We start from the raw sequence: 21,975 nt of genomic DNA, 5'->3' as shown, positions 1-21,975 counted from the left end.
TTATGACGGTTTTGGAGCAGTGGCTTCTTCCTTGCTGAGCGGCCTTTCAGGTTATGTTGATGTAGGACTCGTTTTACTGTGGATATAGATACTTTTGTACCTGTTTCCTCCAGCATCTTCACAAGGTTCTTTGCTGTTGTACTGGGATTGATTTGCACTTTTCGCACCAAAGTTTGTTCATCTCTAGAGACAGAATGAATCTCCTCCCTGAGCGGTATGACGGCTGCGTGGTCCCATGGTGTTTATACTTGCGTACTATTGTTTGTATAGATGAACGTGGTGGTACCTTCCTTGGAAATTGCTCCCAAGGATGAACCAGACTTCTGGAGGTGTAAAAAAAATGTCTGAGGTCTTGGCTGATTTCTTTAGATTTTCCCATGATGTCAAGCAAAGAGGCACTGAGTTTGAAGGTAGGCCTTCAAATACATCCACAGGTACACCTCCAATTGACTCAAATTATGTCAATTAGCCTATCAGAAGCTTCTAAAGCCATAACATCATTTTCTGGAATTTTTCAAGCTGTTTAAAGGCACAGTTAAGTTAGTGTATGTGAACTTCTGACCCACTGGAATTGTGTTACAGTGAATTATAAGTGAAATAATCTGTCTGTTAACAATTGTTGGAAAAATTACTTGTGTCATACACAAAGTAGATGTCCTAACCGACTTGCCAAAACTAGAGTTTGTTAACAAGAAATTTGTGGAGTGGTTGAAAAACAAGTTTTAATGACTCCAACCCAAGTGTATGTAAACTTCCAACTTCAACTGTATAAAACACAGGAATATCACGTTTTGACTACACTGGGCCTTTAACATTCCAAGTGGCAAAAACTGCAGGACTCGAGACCGTAGAGCTAAATAGACAGCAGGATGAATGTATAAATAGAGCACCCTCTAGTGGTGAGATACAAGAGTCGGCTCTACAACCAGCCTGTACTGGTAAGTGTACTCGGACAAGAGTGTTACATCTCCTGTTCCTTTTGCGTATCCCAATCTCCTTTACTAGAGTGAAGTTAGACACAGAGTTGATGGAAAGGCCAGTGATTATGGCTGATGCTCAGCAGCAAGCCACAAACCATAGGACTACTAGTAGAATAGCCCACCGTTAGTAAGACAGACTAGAGCAGCCGCCATAGTAAGCAGACTCTTTATATATATCACTTGACAATATGTGTCCAAGTCTTAGCAAATGACTGACCCCTGTTCTCTAAAATCCAGTGATTTCATGTTTCTGCTACCATCATCTTGGTCTCTCTTTCACTGGCTACATTTCTAAGAGACAGCCCTGTTGTCTGTATTCCATGGACAGACACACCACTAACTGGTTCCACCAACAATCTCTCTCATAATGTTTCACACAAGTCTGTACCCTGGGACAACTGACACAAATAAGGCAATGTCTGTGATTGTGACACATTGGCAATGTCACCATCACTAGGGGTGAGGAAATCATAATGTAACGCACGTAACATGGGGTTCGACTTATACGCACTGCATATAAATACCCAGTTTCTCTGAGCGCACTGACATTACATTGTTAGGATATAGTTTTCAGTCGTCATGGAATATAACTGTGGCCTCCATGTGCGAGCACAGATCTCTGAAAGAGAGGGAGAGGCAGCAGCAGAAGCGAGAACTGTGCCTCCATGTGCGAGCACAGATCTCTGAAAGAGAGGGAGAGGCAGCAGCAGAAGCGAGAACTGTTGCCTCCGTGTTCCGCAGCTCTATGATGCCAATCCAGATAGCAGCGCCCTGATTAGTTTGAAGTTCCGGCCGTCTGACCGCCTCAGCCAAAGCCACCCCACCTCCCTGGATGAGGGTGGGTCAAAGGTTGGGACTGGGGCTGGAAGGGGCAGAATTAGGAGGGTCAGGACTAGGAGGGTCACACTTGAGCCGCGGCTCGTTCTCCGAGCCCGTGCCCACGTCTGAGTCGAACAGCGAGTGGTCCGTATCGGGGGAGTGAGTGTGTGAGTGTGTGTGTTTGTCAGAGGCTTCACTCTCCTCCATGGTGTCTGTCCGGGAGAACAGGCCAAAGTCCATCAGGCATGTAGGAGAGCCCTCGCTGCTGTCAGTGTCTGCTCCGTCATAGTACAGGTCCTCTATGTCCACAAACCACTCAGGCCAGAACTTTCTCCGCATGCGCTCACAGAACATGGCCAAGTTGACGAGCTCGCCTAAAACACAGTGGACAGGGAATAGAGGAAGTACAGGTTCCAACATCAGTACTCAAAGAAAATGTACATCAGTGTCAGAGTATCCTTTGATTTCCTATTCAAACTTTGATTGTCAGATTTTGTCCAGTTCGAAAATGAAAAGAGACTGGTCTTTGATCTCTGATCAAACATTCTCTAAAGACTGAAACCATGACTAGCAAATGTGCAACAACACTGCACATTACAATCTTTCACTGTCATCTAGTGGAAGAAGTAGGCAAGTACACTTGGATAAAAAAGGAGGACATTGCATCCTATTCTACACCTGCCTTTAAATCTATAGAATAATACATTAGGTACAGAATTTGTTATACAATCTCGATAACAACATAACAGTAACACAATCACAATGCACACTTTCAAAATCAATCAATTATGATGCTTTGGTATTGTGAGTACGAGTAAAACATTTCACAGAGGCTGAGAGATTGAACTGACCTTTGATGAGCTGTTCAGGTTGTGTGCCGGGTAGTGTCCACATGGCCTGGGCCAGGTGACCAAACACAGCAGCGTCTACTGTCGACATTTTAGGTCCCATGAAGTACTTCTTATCTCCTGCAGGACAGATGAACAGCTGGGGTCAGTAACATATATCAAACCAACCATCAGCACACTATAAGAGAACACAATAAGAAAAGCCTGCTGAGTGCCTCAGACTCTACACGGAGCAGCCTGTAAATTACAAACAAAACAGCGAAAGCAACTTTGTATGGAAGTGGGATTGCGCATTTTGCAACTCATGGTTACATCTTCTGTCATCGTGGGAAAGACGCAACGTTTAAAACATTTGTAAACAACTGGTTGCAGATCAGAGCCAACCTGGATACTAAGGAGATCCTGAGGGAAATCGACTAGTGTCAACAGCTTTATGCTATGGAGGAACAACCTACTCCAGCATGGAAAGATCCGGCTAACTCACAAAATATTCTAACCCGACAAAAAAAAGAAAGACAGATTCATCTATAGACACGGACGATTTACTTACCGTTTATGTAGAGGACAATGCTCTTGCAGGTAACCATGCAACACTTGAAAAGTTGTGTGAAGCGATAGCAGGGCTGCGTGGGAGTTTGGAGTTTAGCCAGAGTGAAATTCTCAGGCTTCAGGGAGAGAACAATCTCAGCCAAAGTAACTATCGATTCCGACATGGATTGTCTACTCAGGGAAAACAGGGTGGTGAGGGAGTCGCTACTAGACATACAAAGCCGCAGCATGAGTGAAAATCTAATATTTTCTGGGATTCCTGAGGACGCATCCAATAATCCAGAGGGGGCGATTAGAGAGTTCATGCAATCCGCCTTGAAACTTCCTCTCTAGAGACTGTAAACAAGGTGGCTTTCCATCGAGCGCACAGACTTGGAGCGACAAGACCAAGAGTCCCCCGACCTATCATCGCAAAATTTGAACACCACCAACAAAAAGAGCTGATCAAAAGCAGGGAAAGGGAGCTTAAATGGACCAAATTCGGTCTCAATGACCAATTTCCCCGGGAGATAAACGAACGTCCGAAGAGGCTGTATCATGTACAGAGCAGAGGCGGGAGAAGGGTAAGCGTGCCTTTCTCATTGGGGACACACACTTTATAGATGGACAGCTCTTCCGAGACAGCTCCATGACACCGTGGCTGTACTAAATTCTACGGGGATGTCAGGTTACGGAAAAAAAAGTATGGGAACTGTAAAAATATCTGAAAACTATGAAGTTGATATGAATACACACACACTTGAACTCTCTCTCTACCTCTCACTATTGTCGAGAACTTTTCTATAATTGAATATGTTGTTTTTTTTATCTATCTTTTCTATGTCTTTGTCTACATGTTTATCTATGTTTACAACAAGCAAGGGGAAGGTATCAGAACAGCGACATTGGGGAATAATAACAACATATTGTATGGGATACATTTGTACTGTAGTGAAGCCGTCTCTATAGCAATGCAAGGTCTCTTTCGTGATCATGTGAAATGTCAAGTGCTATGGAAATGCTGGGATGTTTTTCTATGAAATTTCAGTTAAAGGTAATTATGATGCAACTATGATGGTGATATGATATGGATTACAGTTATCATCTTGAATACTAAGGCTATACTCACTTCATGGTACACACAGACACCCAACCATGCAAATTGGCTGGGTTATTGTTTATTTAGATATCACACTTGATATTCGTACTCTTATCCAGACATCGTACACACTCTCACTAAATCACATCCAATATCATACACATCAACCTACTCAGATTTACTACACACAATATTTTTACAAAATGTTCTAACATCTGTGGCATTGGCACAGGAAAATCACTCGACATCCAAGTTTTATATTAACCTCTAAAGGATTGGTTTTGCCCCCACGGGACGGTTGAGCTAACGTAGGCTAATGTGATTAGCATGAGGTTGTAAGTAACAAGAACATTTCCCAGGACATAAACATATCTGATATGGGCAGAAAGCTTAAATTCTTGTTAATCTAACTGCACTGTCCAATTTACAGTAGCTATTAGAGTGAAATAATACCATGCTATTGTTTGAGGAGAGTGCACAGTTATGAACTTAAATGTATTAATAAACCAATTAGGCACATTTGGGCAGTCTTGATACAACATTTTGAACAGAAATGCAATGGTTCATTGAGTCAGTCTAACTTTGCACATACACTGGTGCCATCTAGTGGCCATAATCTAAATTGCGCCTAGATTCCTAAGTCCTAAGGCCTTTCTCTTGCATTTCAAAGGTGATAAAACAAAAAACGTTTTTTTTTTCTTTGTATTATCTTTTACCAGATCTAATGTGTCATATTCTCCTATATGAATTTCCACAAACTTTACTGTTCCTTTCAAATGGTATCAAGAATATGCATATCCTTGCTTCAGGTCCTGAGCTACAGGCAGTTCGATTTGGGTATGTCATTTTAGGCAAAATTGAAAAAAAGAGTCCGATCTTTGCAATATCTCATTGAAGCTCTAGATAACTTTTCTGGACTCTCTGGACTAAAACCTAATTATGAGTGTACTATATTACATATTGGATCTTTAAAAAAAAAAAAAAATGTTTACATTACCCTGCAGTTTACCTATTGAATGGGCTGACGGTGAAGTAGACATACTTGGTATTCATTTCACAAAATATATAAAATGAGCTCTCTAAAATGAATTTCAATAGAAAACTTGTAAAAATTGACAAGATCCTGCAACTATTTATGTGAAAATTGCATTTCACTTCATCTGAGACATTAAACCAGACAAGATAAAGCGTGCCTCTCTCTTTAATTAATATGAACTGGGTGGGTTGAGATTATGAAATATAAAAGCACTAAACCTCTCTCTAAAAGCTTCACTTATTCAAAAGTTCGACTTGAACCCTAAATGGTTCTCCAGTAAATTACGAAGAAAACCTCATCCATTGTTTAAAAATGGCCTTTGTTTTTTTGCATTGTTTTCCTTTGTCTCTTTTGTTAATTTTGTTGGTTGTTGGTGCATGGGGGGGGGTTATATTCAAAGCATTATAAAGTAAATTCAGATTGCACATATTACACTATAGTTTACCACCTTGCAAAGAGTTTCTGCTAAAATCAATAGACATTCCTCTGCTCTTTCCCAGACTAAAATACATTTGAAACACATATTGTAGTTGGAAGCACAGTGCATATACAGTGTCTCACCACTAGAGAGTGGAAGAGGGTAAAATGGAGCTCTGCATAAAGGACATACCCCACAACAAAGTCAATCTTACAGTGAACTTCAACTGGCCCCATGTTATAATTGATACCGGATGATTAGGAAGCCTTCCTTTCCCATTGTTCCTCATATCTCCACCAGTAGCCAATTCCTCAACACTGACAATACTGTGAGAGCGTTGAGAAATTGGCTACATCATCAGTTGTTCTTCAATTGCCCCTAGTCTCTCCCTGAATCCCAAATCAACCCCTAGTCCCTATCACCTGGGTTTTTGTGTAGATCTGATAGGATTGGATCGCTGTCAGCAATATGGTTGTTGCTCCATTTTGCACTCTGATGGGCCAGGTAGAATTTTCGCTAGATTGCTTACACCTGTCCGATCCTCTCATATCTACACAAGTGCCTAGGCCTAAGGGTAGTGCCTATAGGTTGATTTGGGATTAACCCTCTGTCTACTCCTACCCTCCCATCCACCTGTACTGCTCCATACATACCGAGCAGTTCGGCCAGTGTGCGCATGTCCTTCTCCATCAGCTTGTAGACTTCCTCCTTGGAAAAGCGTCCGATGCCATGGCCGTACATCTCCCTTTGCACCATGCTGCTGTTCAGGTGGCTGAGGATCCACTTTAGCATGTCACTGAGAGGACCAGTGACTGACAGCATCTTCTGGGTCTCCTCCAGGTTGTCTACCCACTGGCAATAGGCTATTGTCCTGTTTAGAAACACAAATATACAGGTTATGGTACAGTCTTATATAGAAAACACACAGACAGGTTGTCGACTGGCAGTAAGCTATCGTCTTGTATAGTTACACAAGCATAACACAGGTTATTAACCCGGTGGTAGTATAGTATAATCATATGGAAACACATACACTGTGTGTACAAAACATTAGGATCACCTGCTCTTTCCATGACAGACTGACCAGGTGAATCCAGGCTGCCTAATATACACTGTGTTGTAGGCCTCTAGCAGCCCAGTAGGCAGTAAAACAGGGTGGCGGCGAGACCTCTGTAATCCGCCCTGGCATGCTATCAATTAACTTCACGGCCACATCCTGTGATGGCATAATCAATGCTTGGAGTTTGTCAGAATTTGTGGGTTTTTGTTTGTCCACCCGCCTCTTGAGGATTGACCACAAGTTCCCAATGGGATTAAGGTCTGGGGAGTTTCCTGGCCATGGACCCGAAATATCAATGTTTTGTTACCCGAGCCACTTAGTTATCACTTTTGCCTTATGGCAAGGTGCTCCATCATGCTGAAAAAGGCATTGTTCGACACAACATTTTTCCTGGATGGTTGGGAGAAGATGCTCTCGGAGGATGTGCTGGTACCATTCTTCATTCATGGCTGTGTTCTTAGGTAAAATTGTGAGTGAGCCCACTCCCTTGGCTGAGAAGCAACCCCACACATGAATGGTCTCGGGATGCTTTACTGTTGGCATGACACAGGACTGATGGTAGCGCTCACCTTGTCTTCTCCGGACAAGCCTTTTTCCGGATTCCCCAAACAATCGGAAAGGGGATTCATCAGAGAAAATGACTTTACCCCAGTTCTCAGCAGTCCAATCCCTTTTGCAGAATATCAGTCTGTCCCTGATGGTTTTCCTGGAGAGAAGTGGCTTCTTTGCTGCCCTTCTTGACACCAGGCCATCCTCCAAAAGTCTTCACCTTACTGTGCATGCAGATGCACTCACACCTGCCTGCTGCCATTCCTGAGCAAGCTCTGTACTGGTGGTGCCCCGAACCCGCAGCTGAATCAACTTTAGGAGACGGTCCTGGCACTTGCTGGACTTCCTTGGGCGCCCTGAAGCCTTCTTCACAACAATTGAACCGCTCTCCTTGAAGTTCTTGATGATCCGATAAATGGTTGATTTAGGTGCAATCATACTGGCAGCAATATCCTTGCCTGTGAAGCCCTTTTTGTGCAAAGCAATGATGACGGCACGTGTTTCCTTGCAGGTAACCATGATTGACAGAGGAAGAACAATGATTCCAAGCACCACCCTCCTTTTGAAGCTTCCAGTCTGTTATTCGAACTCAAAAAGCATGACAGAGTGATCTCCAGCCTTGTCCTCGTCAACACTCACACCTGTGTTAACGAGAGAACCACTGACATGATGTCAGCTGGTCCTTTGTGGCAGGGCTGAAATGCAGTGGAAATGTTTTTGGGGGATTCAGTTCATTTGCATGGCAAAGAGGGACTTTGCAATTAATTGCAATTCATCTGATCACTCTCCATAACATTCTGGAGTATATGCAAATTGCCATCATACAAACTGAGGCAGCAGACTTTGTGAAAATTAGTATTTGTCATTCTCAAAACTTTTGGCCATGACTGTATATATACACATACATACATACATACATACATACACTACCGTTCAAAAGTTTGCGGTCACTTAGAAATGTCCTTGTTTTTGAAAGAAAAGCACATTTTTTGTCTATTAAAATAACATCAAATTGATCAGAAATACAGTGTAGAAAGGGCCTCCCGGGTTGCGCAGTGGTCTAGGGCACTGCATCGCAGTGCTAGCTGCGCCACCAGAGTCTCTGGGTTTGCGCCCAGGCTCTGTCGCAGCCGGCCGCGACCGGGAGGTCCGTGGGGCGACGCACAATTGGGCTAGCGTCGTCCGGGTTAGGGAGGGTTTGGCCGGTAGGGATATCCTTGTCTCATCACGCTCCAGCGACTCCTGTGGCGGGCCGGGCGCAGTGCGCGCTAACCAAGGGGGCCAGGTGCACGGTGTTTCCTCCGACATATTGGTGCGGCTGGCTTCCGGGTTGGAGGCGCGCTGTGTTAAGAAGCAGTTGGGTTGGGTTGTGCTTCGGAGGACGCGTGGCTTTCGACCTTCGTCTCTCCCGAGCCAGTACGGGAGTTGTAGCGATGAGACAAGATAGTAATTACTAGCGATTGGATACCACGAAAATTGGGGAGAAAAGGGGATAAAATAAAAAAATAAAAAGAAATACAGTGTAGACATTGTTAATGTTGTAAATGACTATTGTAGCTGGAAACGGGTGACTTAAAAAAAAATGGAATATCTAAATAGGCGTACAGAGGCCCATTATCAGCAACCATCACTCCTGTGTTCCAATGGCACGTTGTGTTAGCTAATCCAAGTTTATCATTTTAAAAGGCTAATTGATCATTACAAAACCCTTTGGCAATTATGTTAGCACAGCTGAAAACTGTTATTCTGATTAAAGAAGCAATAAAACTGGCCTTCACAGCTTACAGACAGTAGGGAATTGAGGTCACAGTTATGAAAACTTAGGACACTAAAGAGGCCTTTCTACTGACTCTGAAAAACACCAAAAGAAAGATGCCCAGGGTCTCTGCTCATCTGTCCGTACTGTGAGACGTCCAAGACAGCGCTACAGGGAGACAGGACGGACAGCTGATCGTCCTTGCAGTGGCAGACCACGTGTTACAACACCTGCACAGGATCGGTACATCCAAGATTCACACCTGCGGGACAGGAACAGGATGGCAACAACAACTGCACGAGGTACACCAGGAACACACGATCCCTCCATCACTGCTCAGACTGTCCGCAATAGGCTGAGAGAGGCTGGACTGGGGGCTTGTAGGCCTGTTGTAAGGCAGGTCCTCACCAGACATCACTGGCAACAACGTCGCCTATGGGCACAAACCCACCGTCACTGGACCAGACAGGACTGGCAAAAAGTGCTCTTCACTTACGAGTCGCGGTTGTGTCTCACCAGGGGTGATGGTCGGATTCGCGTTTATCGTTGAACCAATGAGTGTTACACAGAGGCCTATACTCTGGAGTGGGATCGATTTGGAGGTGGAGGGTCCGTTATGGTCCTTTGCTGTTGTTGTGAGATTGATTTGCACTTTTCGCACCAAAGTAAGTTCATCTCTAGGAGACAGAACGCGTCTCCTTCCTGAGCGATATGACGGCTGCGCGATCCCATGGTGTTTTTACTTGCATACTATTGTTTGTACAGATGAACGTGGTACCTTCAGGCGTTTGGAAATTGCTCCCAAGGATGAACCAGACTTGTGGAGGTCTACAATTTTTTTTCTGAGGTCTTGGCTGATTTCTTTAGATTTTTCCCATGATGTCAAGCAAAGAGGCAAGGAGTTTGAAGTTAGGCCTTGAAATAGATCCACAGGTACACCTCCAATTGACTAAAGCCATGACATCATTTTCTGGAATTTTCCAAGCTGTTTAAAGGCACAGTTAACTTAGTGTATGTAAACTTCTGACCCACTGGAATTGTGATACAGTGAATTATAAGTGAAATAATCTGTCTGTTAACAATTGTTGGAAAAATGACTTGTGTCATGCACAAAGTAATGTCCTAACCGACTTGCCAAAACTATAGTTTGTTAACAAGAAATTTGTGGAGTGGTTGAAATTGAGTTAAGGACTCCAACCTAAGTGTATGTAAACTTCCGACTCAACTGTATGTGAAAATGCTGTTCATTGACTACTGCTCAGCGTTCAACACCATAGTACCCTCAAAGCTCATCACCAAGCTAAGGATCCTGGGACTAAACACCTCCCTCTGCAACTGGATCCTGGACTTCCTTACGGGCCGCCCCCAGGTGGTGAAGGTAGGTAGCAAGACATCTGCCACCCTGATCCTCAACACTGGAGCTCCCCAGGGGTGCGTGCTCAGTCCCCTCCTGTACTCCCTGTTCACCCACGACTGCATGGCCAGGCACGACTCCAACACCATCATTAAGTTTTCTGACGACACAACAGTGGTATGCCTGATCACCAACAACGACGAGACAGCCTATAGGGAGGAGGTCAGAGACCTGGCCGGGTGGTGCCAGAATAACAACCTATCCTTCAACGTAACCAAGACTAAGGAGATGATTGTGGACTACAGGAAAAGGAGCACCGAGCACGTCCCCATTCTCATCGACGGGGCTGTAGTGGAGCAGGTTAAGAGCTTCAAGTTCCTTGGTGTCAACATCAACAACAAACTAGATTGGTCCAAACACACCAAGACAGTCGTGAGGAGGGTAGGACAAAGCCTATTCCCCCTCAGGAAACTAAAAAGATTTGGCATGGGTCCTGAGATCCTCAAAAGGTTCTACAGCTGCAACATCGAGAGCATCCTGACGGGTTGCATCACTGCCTGGTACGGCAATTGCTCGGCCTCCGACCGCAAGGCACTTCAGAGGGTAGTGCGTACGGCCCAGTATATCACTGGGCAAAGCTGCCTGCCATCCAGGACTTCTACACCAGGCGGTGTCAGAGGAAGGCCCTAAAAATTGTCAAAGACCCAGCCACCCCAGTCATAGACTGTTCTCTCTACTACCGCATGGCAAGCAGTACCGGAGTGCCAAGTCTAGGACAAAAAAGCTTCTCAACAGTTTTTACCCCCAAGTCATAAGACTCCTGAACAGGTAACCAAATGGTTACCCGGACTATTTGCATTGTGTGCCCCCCCCAACCCCTCTTTTACGCTGCTGCTACTCTCTGTTTATCTTATATGCATAGTCACTTTAACTATACATTCATGTACATACTACCTAAATGGCCCGACCAACCAGTGCTCCCGCACATTGGCTAACCGGGCTGTCTGCATTGTGTCCCACCACCGCCAACCCCTCTTTTTACGCTTCTGCTACTCTCTGTTCATCATATATGCATAGTCACTTTAACGAAACTACATGTACATACTACCTCAATAAGCCTGACTAACAGGTGTCTGTATATAGCCTTGCTACTCTTTTTTCAAATGTTATTTTACTGTTGTTTTATTTCTTTATTTACCTACACACACACACACACACACACACACACACACACACACACACACACACGCACACGCACACACACACACACAATTTCCGCACCATTGGTTAGAGCCTGTAAGTAAGCATTTCACTGTAAGGTCTACACCTGTTGTATACGGCGCACGTGACAAATAAACTTTGATTTGATTTGAATTAATGTATTGTGATAATTAACAGTCAGCTCTCTAGACAAAAAAAAGATTGAGCTGTCTTGAAAAGGATCTGAGGGAAAATTTGCTTCAGGGGCTAAACCAGACAAGCCCGAGATCAGCCTGAGATCAAATCCTAACTATTGAAATGATTTCAATATCATTAAACAGTGCTCTTACTTATAACAACTCGAGCTCGACACAATAGGAATGGAAGACAAAATGACAATCTTTACTAAACCAGGCACTGAACTTAATATACAGTACACGTACTAGGTGAACAAACAGCACAATCTCACAAAACAGGGCCCAGATTCACAAAACACTTCTTACGCAAAAGCTTCTTAAGAAGTTCATAAGATAATTCGTAAGTGAAATTCCTCAACAATATCTTTAGATTTCAAGATTTTCTTACAAACTTCTCCAATATCTTCTGAGGAATTTTTGTAAGATGTTTGTTGCTAGGCAACCAATTTAGCTAGCTATTAATGGCAATCATGTTAACATATTTCCTACAGAGATTAGACTGTTCTAAGATGTTCTTCGGTTTAAAATAAGTGAGTGAATTAAACATGTTCAATTACTTTCATGAGCTTAGTCTCTCAATGCCCTGAATTTAAGGGTTTAGCTTTCTTGGAATTAAGAACAAAACCCCAAATTGTATTTTCGATAATCAAATTTCTTCTTAACTTTTTGCTTAAGGAGAAACATAAGAAATATCACAATAAATTTCCAATAACCTTTGAGGAATATCAACTTTGCTTAACTTTCTTCATAAGTCTATAGTTAATAAGGTTTTGTGAATCTGGGCCCTGAGGCATATCTCTGTCACAGAGCAGCCTTCCTCTTCGTGTTGTCATAGCAACATCAATCATGCTAATTTACGGGCCTGAAGAGCTGTATATGATCTCAGCACGCTGTGACCCATGCTGCTAACCTCAGCTGGCCAAACAGAGCAACAAGCAGCCCCATAGTCCTGCACATCCATTAATAATGTAATCGATAGTAAACACAGCCTGGGAGGGGGAAAGAGGAGAGGGAGTAGAGAAGGAGGTGATCAGGGAAAAAGAAGACAGGAGAAAAACAGAGAAAAGAGAGAGCAAGAGAAAGGGAGTGGAAATGAGAGTGATATGAATGACCCTTACTCTACAGCTGCAGAGCAATATTATGGAACCCCCGCCCCCCTCCAATTCATGGCTCTGGTTCTGAATGAGATTCACAAGATCTGATGCACAGAAACATGTTACTGACTGATTTCTCACCCTGTAAATATTGTAGAAAAGAGCTTGATGAGCAAGTATGCACTCCCTCTTTTCTTTGACATTCATGCTCAGAAACAAATGCTTTTAGATGTGTCATTCATCAGACTACCTTTCCCTGGGCCCCAACCAGGAAAGGCTCAGCCTGTGTCCAAAATGGCACCCTATTCCTTAACAAAGTAGTGCACTATATCAGGAATAGGGTGCCATTTGGAATGCAGCATCAGTGACTTCCCAGCAGAAGCCTCACCAGTACAGATGCCCAGCAGTGACTCACCGATAATGTAGAGTCCCACCCTTCTATTTACTGTAAGTAAATCGGTAATGTAGCTGTGTGGATGACCACTTGGGAACACTATTGTCAGTGAGCTTAGCCAGTCCCAATTCATTCCCAACCCTCCCCTTGGCCCTAACCCTTCAATCTCTGCAGATCTGTAAGGTGGAAGCAATATGGTGGAAACTTTACCACTACACTGCTTATACACTACATGACCAAAAGTATGTGGACACCTGCTCGTCAAACATCTCATTCCAAAATCATTGGCATTAATGTGGAGTTGTTCCCCCTTTTGCTGCTATAAAAGCCTTCACTATTCTAGAAAGGTTTTCCACTAATGTTGGAACATTGCTGTGGGGGAATTGCTTCCATTCAGTCACAAGAGCATTAGTGAGGTTGGGCACTGATGTTGAGCGAGTATGCCTGGGTCGCTGTCAGTGTTCCAATTCATCCCAAAGGTGTTCGATGGGGTTGAGGTCAGGGCTTTGTGCAGGCTAGTCAAGCTCTTTCACACCGATCTCAGCAAACCATTTTTGTATGGACCTCGCTTTGTGCACAGGGGCATTGTCATGCTGAAACAGAAAAGGCCCTTCCCCAAACTGTTGACACAAAGTTGGAAGCATAGAATCGTAGAATGTCATCGTCGGCTGTAGCGTTAAGATTTCGCTTCACTGGAACTAAGGGGCCTAGCCCGAACTATGAAAAACAGCCCCAGACCATTATTCCTCCTCCACCAAACTTTATAGTTAGGACTATGCATTGGAGCAGGTAGCGTTCCCCTGGCATCTGCCAAACCCAGATTCGTCTGTCGGACTGTCAGAGGATGAAGGGTGATTCATCACTCCAGAGAACACTTTTCCACTGCTCCAGAGTCCAATGGCGGGGAGCTTTACACCACACCAACCGACGCTTGGCATTGCGCATGGTGATTAGGCTTGTGTGCGGTTGCTCGGCCATGGAATACCTTTTCATGAAGCGTCTGACGAACAGTTCTTGTGCTGACGTTGCTTTCAGAGGCAGTTTGGAACTCGGTAAGTGAGTGTTGCAACCGAGGAAAGACGATTTTTACGCGCTACGCGCTTCAGGACTTGACAGCCCTGTTCTGTGAGCTTGTGTGGCCTACCGCATCATGGCTGAGCTGTTGTTGTTTCTAGTCGTTTCCACTTCACAATAAGAGCACTTACAGTTGACCGGGGCAGCTCTAGCAGGGCAGAAATTTGACGAACTGACTTGTTGGAAAGGTGGCATCCTATGACGGTGCCATGTTGAAATTCACTGAGCTCTTCAGTGAGGCCATTCTGTTGCCAATAATTGTCTATGGAGATTGCATGGCAGTGTGCTCGATTTTATACACCTGTCAGCAACAGGTGTGGCTGAAATAGCTGAATCCACTAATTTGAAGGGGTGTCCACATACATTTGTATATCTAGTGTACCTATCTAAACTCTTCAGACATGCTAACATCAAGGGTTAAGGGCCAAGGGGGAGGGTAGGGAGAAATTTGGGAATGGCTGTGACATACGGAGGCTCCAATGTAGCTTTGGAGGACCCGTGGGTATATTAATTGATTGAGTCACCAGTAGAGGTGCTCCTCCACCATCTTGGTGACAGCCCGGGACACGGCTCTTTCCTGGGGACTGAGGTTCTTGTTGAGGTTGACGCCCAGCTTCTCTTCCAGGAAGTCAATGATGAACTCTGACCCCGACACCTGCTGCCGGTTATACTCAATCCATGGCATCTTGCCCTGCGGAGAGAGCTTCCCATCAAAGTAGTTCTGCAAGGGGGAGAACAGAATGGGGTTCAGCACTGGGAAATTGACACACTCTAGTTGTATCTGAATATGTAGGACTGGTTTACCAGACTCAGATGAATCCCTGAACATAAAAAAAATACATAAGGAGAAATTCAATTTAAAGTGCTTTTAAGTCCAGGAATGTAGGCTTAATCTGTGTGCAGGAAACCAGTACTTTTCAAGTTCTACTTTATCATACACAAACTATTGTACCTGGTAAGGCAGGTCAACCATGCGTAGGTAGGTCTCCATCTTGAGGCAGAATGGTGAGAGGCTGGGGACCCCCGTGTGTGGCCTGGAGAACTGGTGGAGGATGATGGCATCTTTAGAGTCCAACTCCTGCTCCTTCCTGGAAAATACCCGGGGAGAAAAAAAGGCCAGCTGAAAAGGTGTGCTGTACTGAGGCAACAGCAAACTACACAGGTGGGAGGCCCCCATGAGATAAAATACTTGAAAACAAGTTCTCTGTGGCAGCCACTTTAAAAGTGATCAACGTTTCTGTGACAACAGTACAGCTATTCCCAGGTCAGCTTGTGCTTGTGAGAACAATATCATAACATCGACCCTAATTGGAGATCAGAGAGGAGAGAGTAAGATTGGTTGCGGTGCTGTTTCTGGCTCTTAGTAATCTGACTGGGAGGATGGGATCTCACCTGGTGCATATTATAGCATGGTGACATAGCAGCGAGAGGAACTATTCTTCAATTCCCTGAGCTCTGTGTTACAGAGGGCATTTCCATACAAGGGCCAATGAGCACCAACATGTGAAGTTCATTGAAGCATGTCAAATTGTGTCAAATGAAAGCGAAGAGTCTATATAAAAAATAAAAAATTAAGGCATCTATACATTCCGTTACCAAAAACCCACATATCTTTAAGATGTTTCCTAATTTCTCTTCATCACGAGGGAGGATAATGACATTTCACAGAAGTAACAAGGTAGACCTACCAAGTGGTTCGTGTTTTTCTAGTTGGTCTATTAATTAAGTAATTAAAACTCGTAATTCTGTTACCAAATCGGTAACGGAATTACTGCAAAATCAGCAACAGAATTACTGCAATTGAATTGGCTAAAATGGGAAACCATACTAGTCACATCACACTTGGGTCCCCTGCTACTGTCCTCCCTTCCACTGGCATACTGTTATGTTCAGCTGATAACTGTGTTTTTCCGTTTCCGTCCCCTGTTGGTCAAATCAGAGAGGAAGAAGCAAAGCGAGAGAGTTTACTCCTGTCAAAACCTGTCCACGATAAGCAGACTGCCTGCCTTCCCGCCTTTGGTACAACAACTCCCATTGTTAGGACGGAGACAAGACCATCTTGCAATTATATACAGTATCTCAGGTCAAAGCAAGACCGTGAAAACAGTCTGGACAACCCCTCCCTTTCTCTCTGCTGCTCTCTCTCTATTTTTTCTCTCTCCAGTTAATGTCATGTCTCCCGGCTCTTACTGAAACCTACTCTCTTTCTATTTACTTTAACAAGCATCCTCACACACTGGACACCGACCGACACCGGACATCCATGGACATTGAAAAGTAGTTGGAATTTGGTCAGGCCGTCCTGGCCAGACCAAATCTGAACCAATCAAAGATGTTTATGTTTCACAAGTTTGGACAGTACAGTACAGTAGAGCACAGTACAGGTGGTGTACTGTAATGTGCTCTACTGTGATGTCCAAACTTGTGAAACATTGACGTCTATGATCGTTTCAGATTCGGTCTGGTCCGGACCAACCAAATGTGGTCTTGTTTGGGGGGGGAGGGTGGAGCTCAATACAATAATATCCACTGTGTAGAATAATACCCAAATATGCAAAATAAGGATATTGCATATTTCTACATTTGTTTACCTATTCAGGATACACCACCATGAAAATAATGATATTCATATCCATAATGATACATTTTTGTGTAGTACAGATCATGGATTCATTATGTAATTTAGTTACTGTAATTATATTACCAGTTGTAGATCCACTTCACCTACTGTAGTTCAATAACAAACAATTCTAACTCAAGGAGCCATGTCATAGCTGACACACCATTCTTTCTGCAGATAAATATCTGCTCAGAATTAAGATAAATGAAGCGTTTTTGGAAGACATGGGTCGTATTAAAAACGGAGGGAGATTTTTCTGTTTACAAAACTTTGCATCTGCACAGTTCTTCCAGGAAATGTGAGTTTGTGAAATCTTCTGTGTAAATTGTTCAAAGTAGTCCTTGTGCATAGAGTTGTATGGTTTGTTAAACTTTAAAATCAAATGTTTTTGGTTGGCATAAACTGTGAAAATGTTTCTAAAATCTAAGTCAAAGTGTAATTCTGATGCTGTCGAATTGCCCTAGAACATGGGTGTCAAACTCTGGCCCGCGGGCCAGATTTGGCCCGCGGGGTAATTATATTTGGCCCGCGAGACAATACCAAATTACTACTAGAGCTGGCCCGCCGGTATTATACAGCGCATTCACCGCTAATACTACGAATCCCATAATGCTCTGCTGTTGTTTTCGCGCGCCAATCAGGACAGGACCCAGAAACACCCTCTCCTCTGTGACAGTAGTCATAGCAACATAGACGCTACAACTGTCAGCGCGCTATCCCTTCCCAAAAATGGCGAAAAGAAAGGCAGAAAACAGGAGCTTTCTGGACAAGTCTCGTCTCTTATACACATCTAGATGTGTATAAGAGACAGCGCTGAACCTGCAGCTTCAGGGGCGGGGGCGCATCATCACAGACATGTACGCTGCAGTGAGGGCCTTTAAAACTAAACTGTGCCTGTGGGAGAATCAGATGCTGCAAGGAAACCATTGCCATTTTCCCTGCTGCCAAACCATAAAAGCGCAGATCTCTACCGCCGTGTTCCCATGCGCACAGTTTGCTGAAAAACTCAGTGTTCTCGCCGCTGAGTTTAGCCGGCGATTTGCCGACTTCGATGTCCAGAAATGTAGGTTTGAACTGCTTAGTAATCCCTTCGCAGTTGATGTGGAAAATGCACCAACCAACATCCAAATGGAGCTGATTGAACTCCAGTGCAACGACACGCTGAAGTCAAAGTATGATGCTGTGGGCGCCGCACAGTTTCCACGGTTCATCCCTGACACAATGCCTCAGCTCCGCACCCAAGCTGCTCAGATGCTCTCCATGTTCGGCAGCACTTATCTATGCGAGCAACTTTTCTCCTCGATGAAGATGACCAAAACAACTCACAGGAGACGTCTGACTGATGAACACCTTCGCTCGATACTGAGGATTTCTTCAGCTCAGAGCCTGAGCCCAGACATTGATGAACTAGCATCCAAGAAGAGATGCCAGGTATCTGGCTTGGGCACATCAGATTAGATCAGTGTGCAATAATTAATGTTTTCTTTGTGCACTTTTTCTTGCTACAAGGCATGGGCTTGAATGGTTGATTGATTTATTATCATTTTATTTGTAAAATTATTAGCCAGTGGAAAAAGTTTATTTTGGTATTTAAATCAGAAGGCTGCAAATAGAAAAGAGGCATACAATTTTTATTTAAATTTTATTTATTTAATAAATGAATGCCATTGATGTGTTTTTTCATTTGAAATTCGATTTTGCATGTCTCCACTATTAAATTATATATTGTATGGTAATAAGCGATGCTTGTTCCATATTCAATGTTAAAGCAAAACTTGTTTGGGTCCATATTAAAAGGTTCATTTGTTCAATGTTGGCCCGCGACTTTGTTCAGGTTTTACATTTTGGCCCACTGGGTATTTGAGTTTGACACCCCTGCCCTAGAACAACCTGTCCCCTCACTATATTTAAGTCACCAGTCTAAACACTCATGCACACAAGAATACACAGATACAATACACAATTGTAAGATAATGAGATAGATATTGAGAGGGTAAACTCGTCATCATATTACTGACTCCGTGGTATTCAATGGGCCTACCGCAGAAGAAACTCTAGGATTTGTCTTAACTTCTATTTCAATCCTCTACTACCCTTGAAATCAAGACCTGGGAGGTTAATCATGCTTGTGTAACCGATGTGAAATGGCTAGCTAGTTAGCGGTGGTGCGCGCTAATAGCCTTTCAATCGGTGACGTCACTCGCTTTGAGACCTTGAAGTAGTGGTTCCCCTTGTTCTGCAAGGGCCGTGGCTTTTGTGGAGCGATGGGTAACGATGCTTCGTGGGTGACTGTTGTTGATATGTGCAGAGGGTCCCTGGTTCGCGCCCGGGTCGGGGCGAGGGACGGACTAAAGTTATACTGTTACACTTGTGAAAATCTGATAAGAGTCCTCACATTTCTACCCCACAGTTTTTAAATGGTGGGTGTGGGTGACTGACATAGACATCTCTTTTGGCTTTAATAATTCAACAGCCTACAGTGCAGGGGCGTGCTGCCTTGCAATTACTCTAGTTCTTACCTAAATTAATTTGATGAATTATAGCCACACATGTCCAAGAAAGCAGGAATGGACTCCATCCAAAGTCAATTACATCATCAGGCATTTTGTAACGCCTTGAAAATGTAAAATTAATTTCTGGAAATAAATATGACATGTATATAAATGATAGCCTACTTTGGCTAATAAAATGTATAGGCTAGGTTTTCGGTACAATAGTCTTGCGCGGGACAGCCTACGACAAGAATAAACAACTCACATTCCCACAAAATGTCCCTGTCCATACAACCGTGGTGCGAAACCCTCGAAACGACGTAGGCTACGTCTCAGTCCATTTTTCCAATGGTGCGGAAATTCTGGACCGTGTAAAATAAACACTATTGTACTTAGGCCTAGAATCAGGGAGTTCCTTTGAGAAGAGGCACTCAACGGGATGGCATAGAATAACACATGCTGCAGATTTACTGTCAAAATGTAGTTTTTTATGGTAGAAGCATGACAGTGGTAGGCGTATGCGACGTGATTCAACAATGTTTCCAAATTAGGAAATGCAAAAGCTAGTCCTCTTAGAGTGTGTGACAGATTATATGGAGCCACCGTTACAGAATGTACCATAGGCCTAAATGTTTGACTGAGGACTGCGTGGGGACAGTAGCGCCATTCATTACGTTAACAATAGGCCTGGATTAATCTTCCTTCTCAAAGATTAAACCAGACGCATTTCATTCAACAGTAGGCTACAAAACGACCGCTTTCACTAAACACTCTGACACCACTGCTGCAGCGCTAGAGAAATTCATATTGACGCTCAAGACATGGCACAAGACCTGACGCGTGATTTTCCACTTTCAAATATTTTTTCCCATCACCTGTCCTTGCCTCCTTGGGAACGATATCATCAAACAGCTGTACAATCTAGCCCACAGTGCAAGAACAGATGATTCCGCGAGTATTTGAACAAATGTAAACAAACGACAGCAATATCCTGTTATTCAGAGATCTGTCAAGAGCAGCTGTTCAGAGGCGACAGCAAGTGTGCACGCCCAGCCCATTCCCCGAGGGTATGAATGGCTATATCATTTTAGATCATTATTGTGAATATTGTATATTAGGCCTACGCAAAACACAGCCTAAACATCACACAAATGCACACATTTGATCATGTGAACCAATACCGTTGCAGAGTGTGTCATTTGTAGCATATTTTTTTGCCATTGTATAGCCTACCTGATGGCGAGCAGCTCGTGCAATAGGTAGGCAGCAGCGGCGAGGAGGGCACCACCGGTGATATAGATGGTCTTCTTCCACCAGGAATCCAATCCCGACATGATCCCACCGTAGTCCCGTAAAGGGATTGCGATGATATAGCCATAAAGAGAGTGAGGCTGGTCGGAACCACATATCCCCAAGGACACGCTTTGATTCCGCCCGAGTTCAACCACACACGGTCGGGACGAGGCGAAACCAGAACCCCACATACTCTTATCAATCGCCGCGTGACACCTGCGTCCTCCCGCAAACCGCTATCGGCTTCATCAGTATGTCACAACAGTCCTATGCTGCATGGCGATATGCTATTTAATCTGTCAAACATTAGAAATAAGACATCTTCCGGCCTGAGCTCGGCATCCTCCGCCAGCCTTCGGAGCCTTTGTCTGTTCCAATGGAAACGAGTGGCAGACGCTGAGCGCTCCCCTCACATCTGAGCCTCAGCGACAACAAAACCACCACACAATATAGGGCAATAGGCCAGGCCTTAAATCATGATGATAAATTTAGGTATATTGATTTCTAAATGCCAATGAAATGAATTAAGCAACTGTGTTGTTTTCTTGGAGCAATGTTATCTGGGTAATTTCACTATTCATTTCCACTAAGTCCTGCATTATCTCCATAGCAACATTTACTTGGCCAACTGTATTTGCATGGACCAACCTATATACAGTAGACTTAGTATTTAGCCACTATTGACTGCACAACACACTCTTCCGAGTGCTATAACGACTGGTGCATGTTCAACAATATGCTTGCATAGCAGGTGCATGCTTTTGACTATTTTAGCTATAGTCGGTTATACTCACTCTGCAGTAACTTCGGGAAGTGTAAAAAGGCATTCATCTTGGAGAATACATCCGATCAATGTGATTTATGTTGTGATTGTTTGGGCCATACCTAATATTGCGAAACAACTTAGCTTGAAAAAACGGTTCGCGCTTTCGTAAGGATTATATCATGTAAAATCAGTTACATTACTGGTATCCCTCAGTCTTGAGCTCGTGCCAACCAACGATGTATATAAACTCTAGATTGCTAAAATGCTATGTATTGGCCATTGATAGGCTTTGAAGCAAACGGTCGGTCATATTGGCACTCCCCGGTAGGAGCAGTCCTCCATAGGAATGAATGGAATTCTACAGTATTTCGATTAAATGTTAAGAACAAAATTACATG

The 21,975-nt window shown here is 43.8% G+C and overlaps 1 protein-coding gene across 1 annotated transcript; it reads right to left on the bottom strand.

Annotated features, from left to right (window-relative positions):
- Positions 1 to 1,734: 1,734 nt before the first annotated feature.
- Positions 1,735 to 21,094, bottom strand: LOC111958528 (failed axon connections homolog). Its single transcript, XM_023979778.2, has 6 exons — positions 20,752 to 21,094; positions 15,359 to 15,494; positions 14,931 to 15,127; positions 6,382 to 6,599; positions 2,651 to 2,767; positions 1,735 to 2,173 (listed from the first exon to the last, which is right to left on the bottom strand). The coding sequence occupies exons 1-6, from the start codon at positions 21,000 to 21,002 to the stop codon at positions 1,824 to 1,826; spliced, it is 1,269 nt and encodes a 422-aa protein (XP_023835546.1). The 5' UTR covers positions 21,003 to 21,094; the 3' UTR covers positions 1,735 to 1,823.
- Positions 21,095 to 21,975: the final 881 nt, after the last annotated feature.

Source organism: Salvelinus sp. IW2-2015, linkage group LG35 (genome assembly GCF_002910315.2).
Source record: "Salvelinus sp. IW2-2015 linkage group LG35, ASM291031v2, whole genome shotgun sequence".
NCBI lineage: Eukaryota > Metazoa > Chordata > Actinopteri > Salmoniformes > Salmonidae > Salvelinus > Salvelinus sp. IW2-2015.
The sequence above is the reverse complement of the archived record's forward strand: the minus strand, read 5'-3'. Positions and strand labels throughout refer to the sequence as shown.

Coding starts and splice junctions, on each gene's coding strand:
- LOC111958528 (XM_023979778.2), bottom strand. CDS start 21,002: ATGTGGGGTTCTGGTTTCGCCTCGTCCCGACCGTGTGTGGTTGAACTC. Junction 15,128..15,358: donor TGGTTGACCTGCCTTACCAG/GTACAATAGTTT, acceptor TCCCCCTTGCAG/AACTACTTTGATGGGAAGCT. Junction 2,174..2,650: donor ACCTGAACAGCTCATCAAAG/GTCAGTTCAATC, acceptor ACTGTGTTTTAG/GCGAGCTCGTCAACTTGGCC.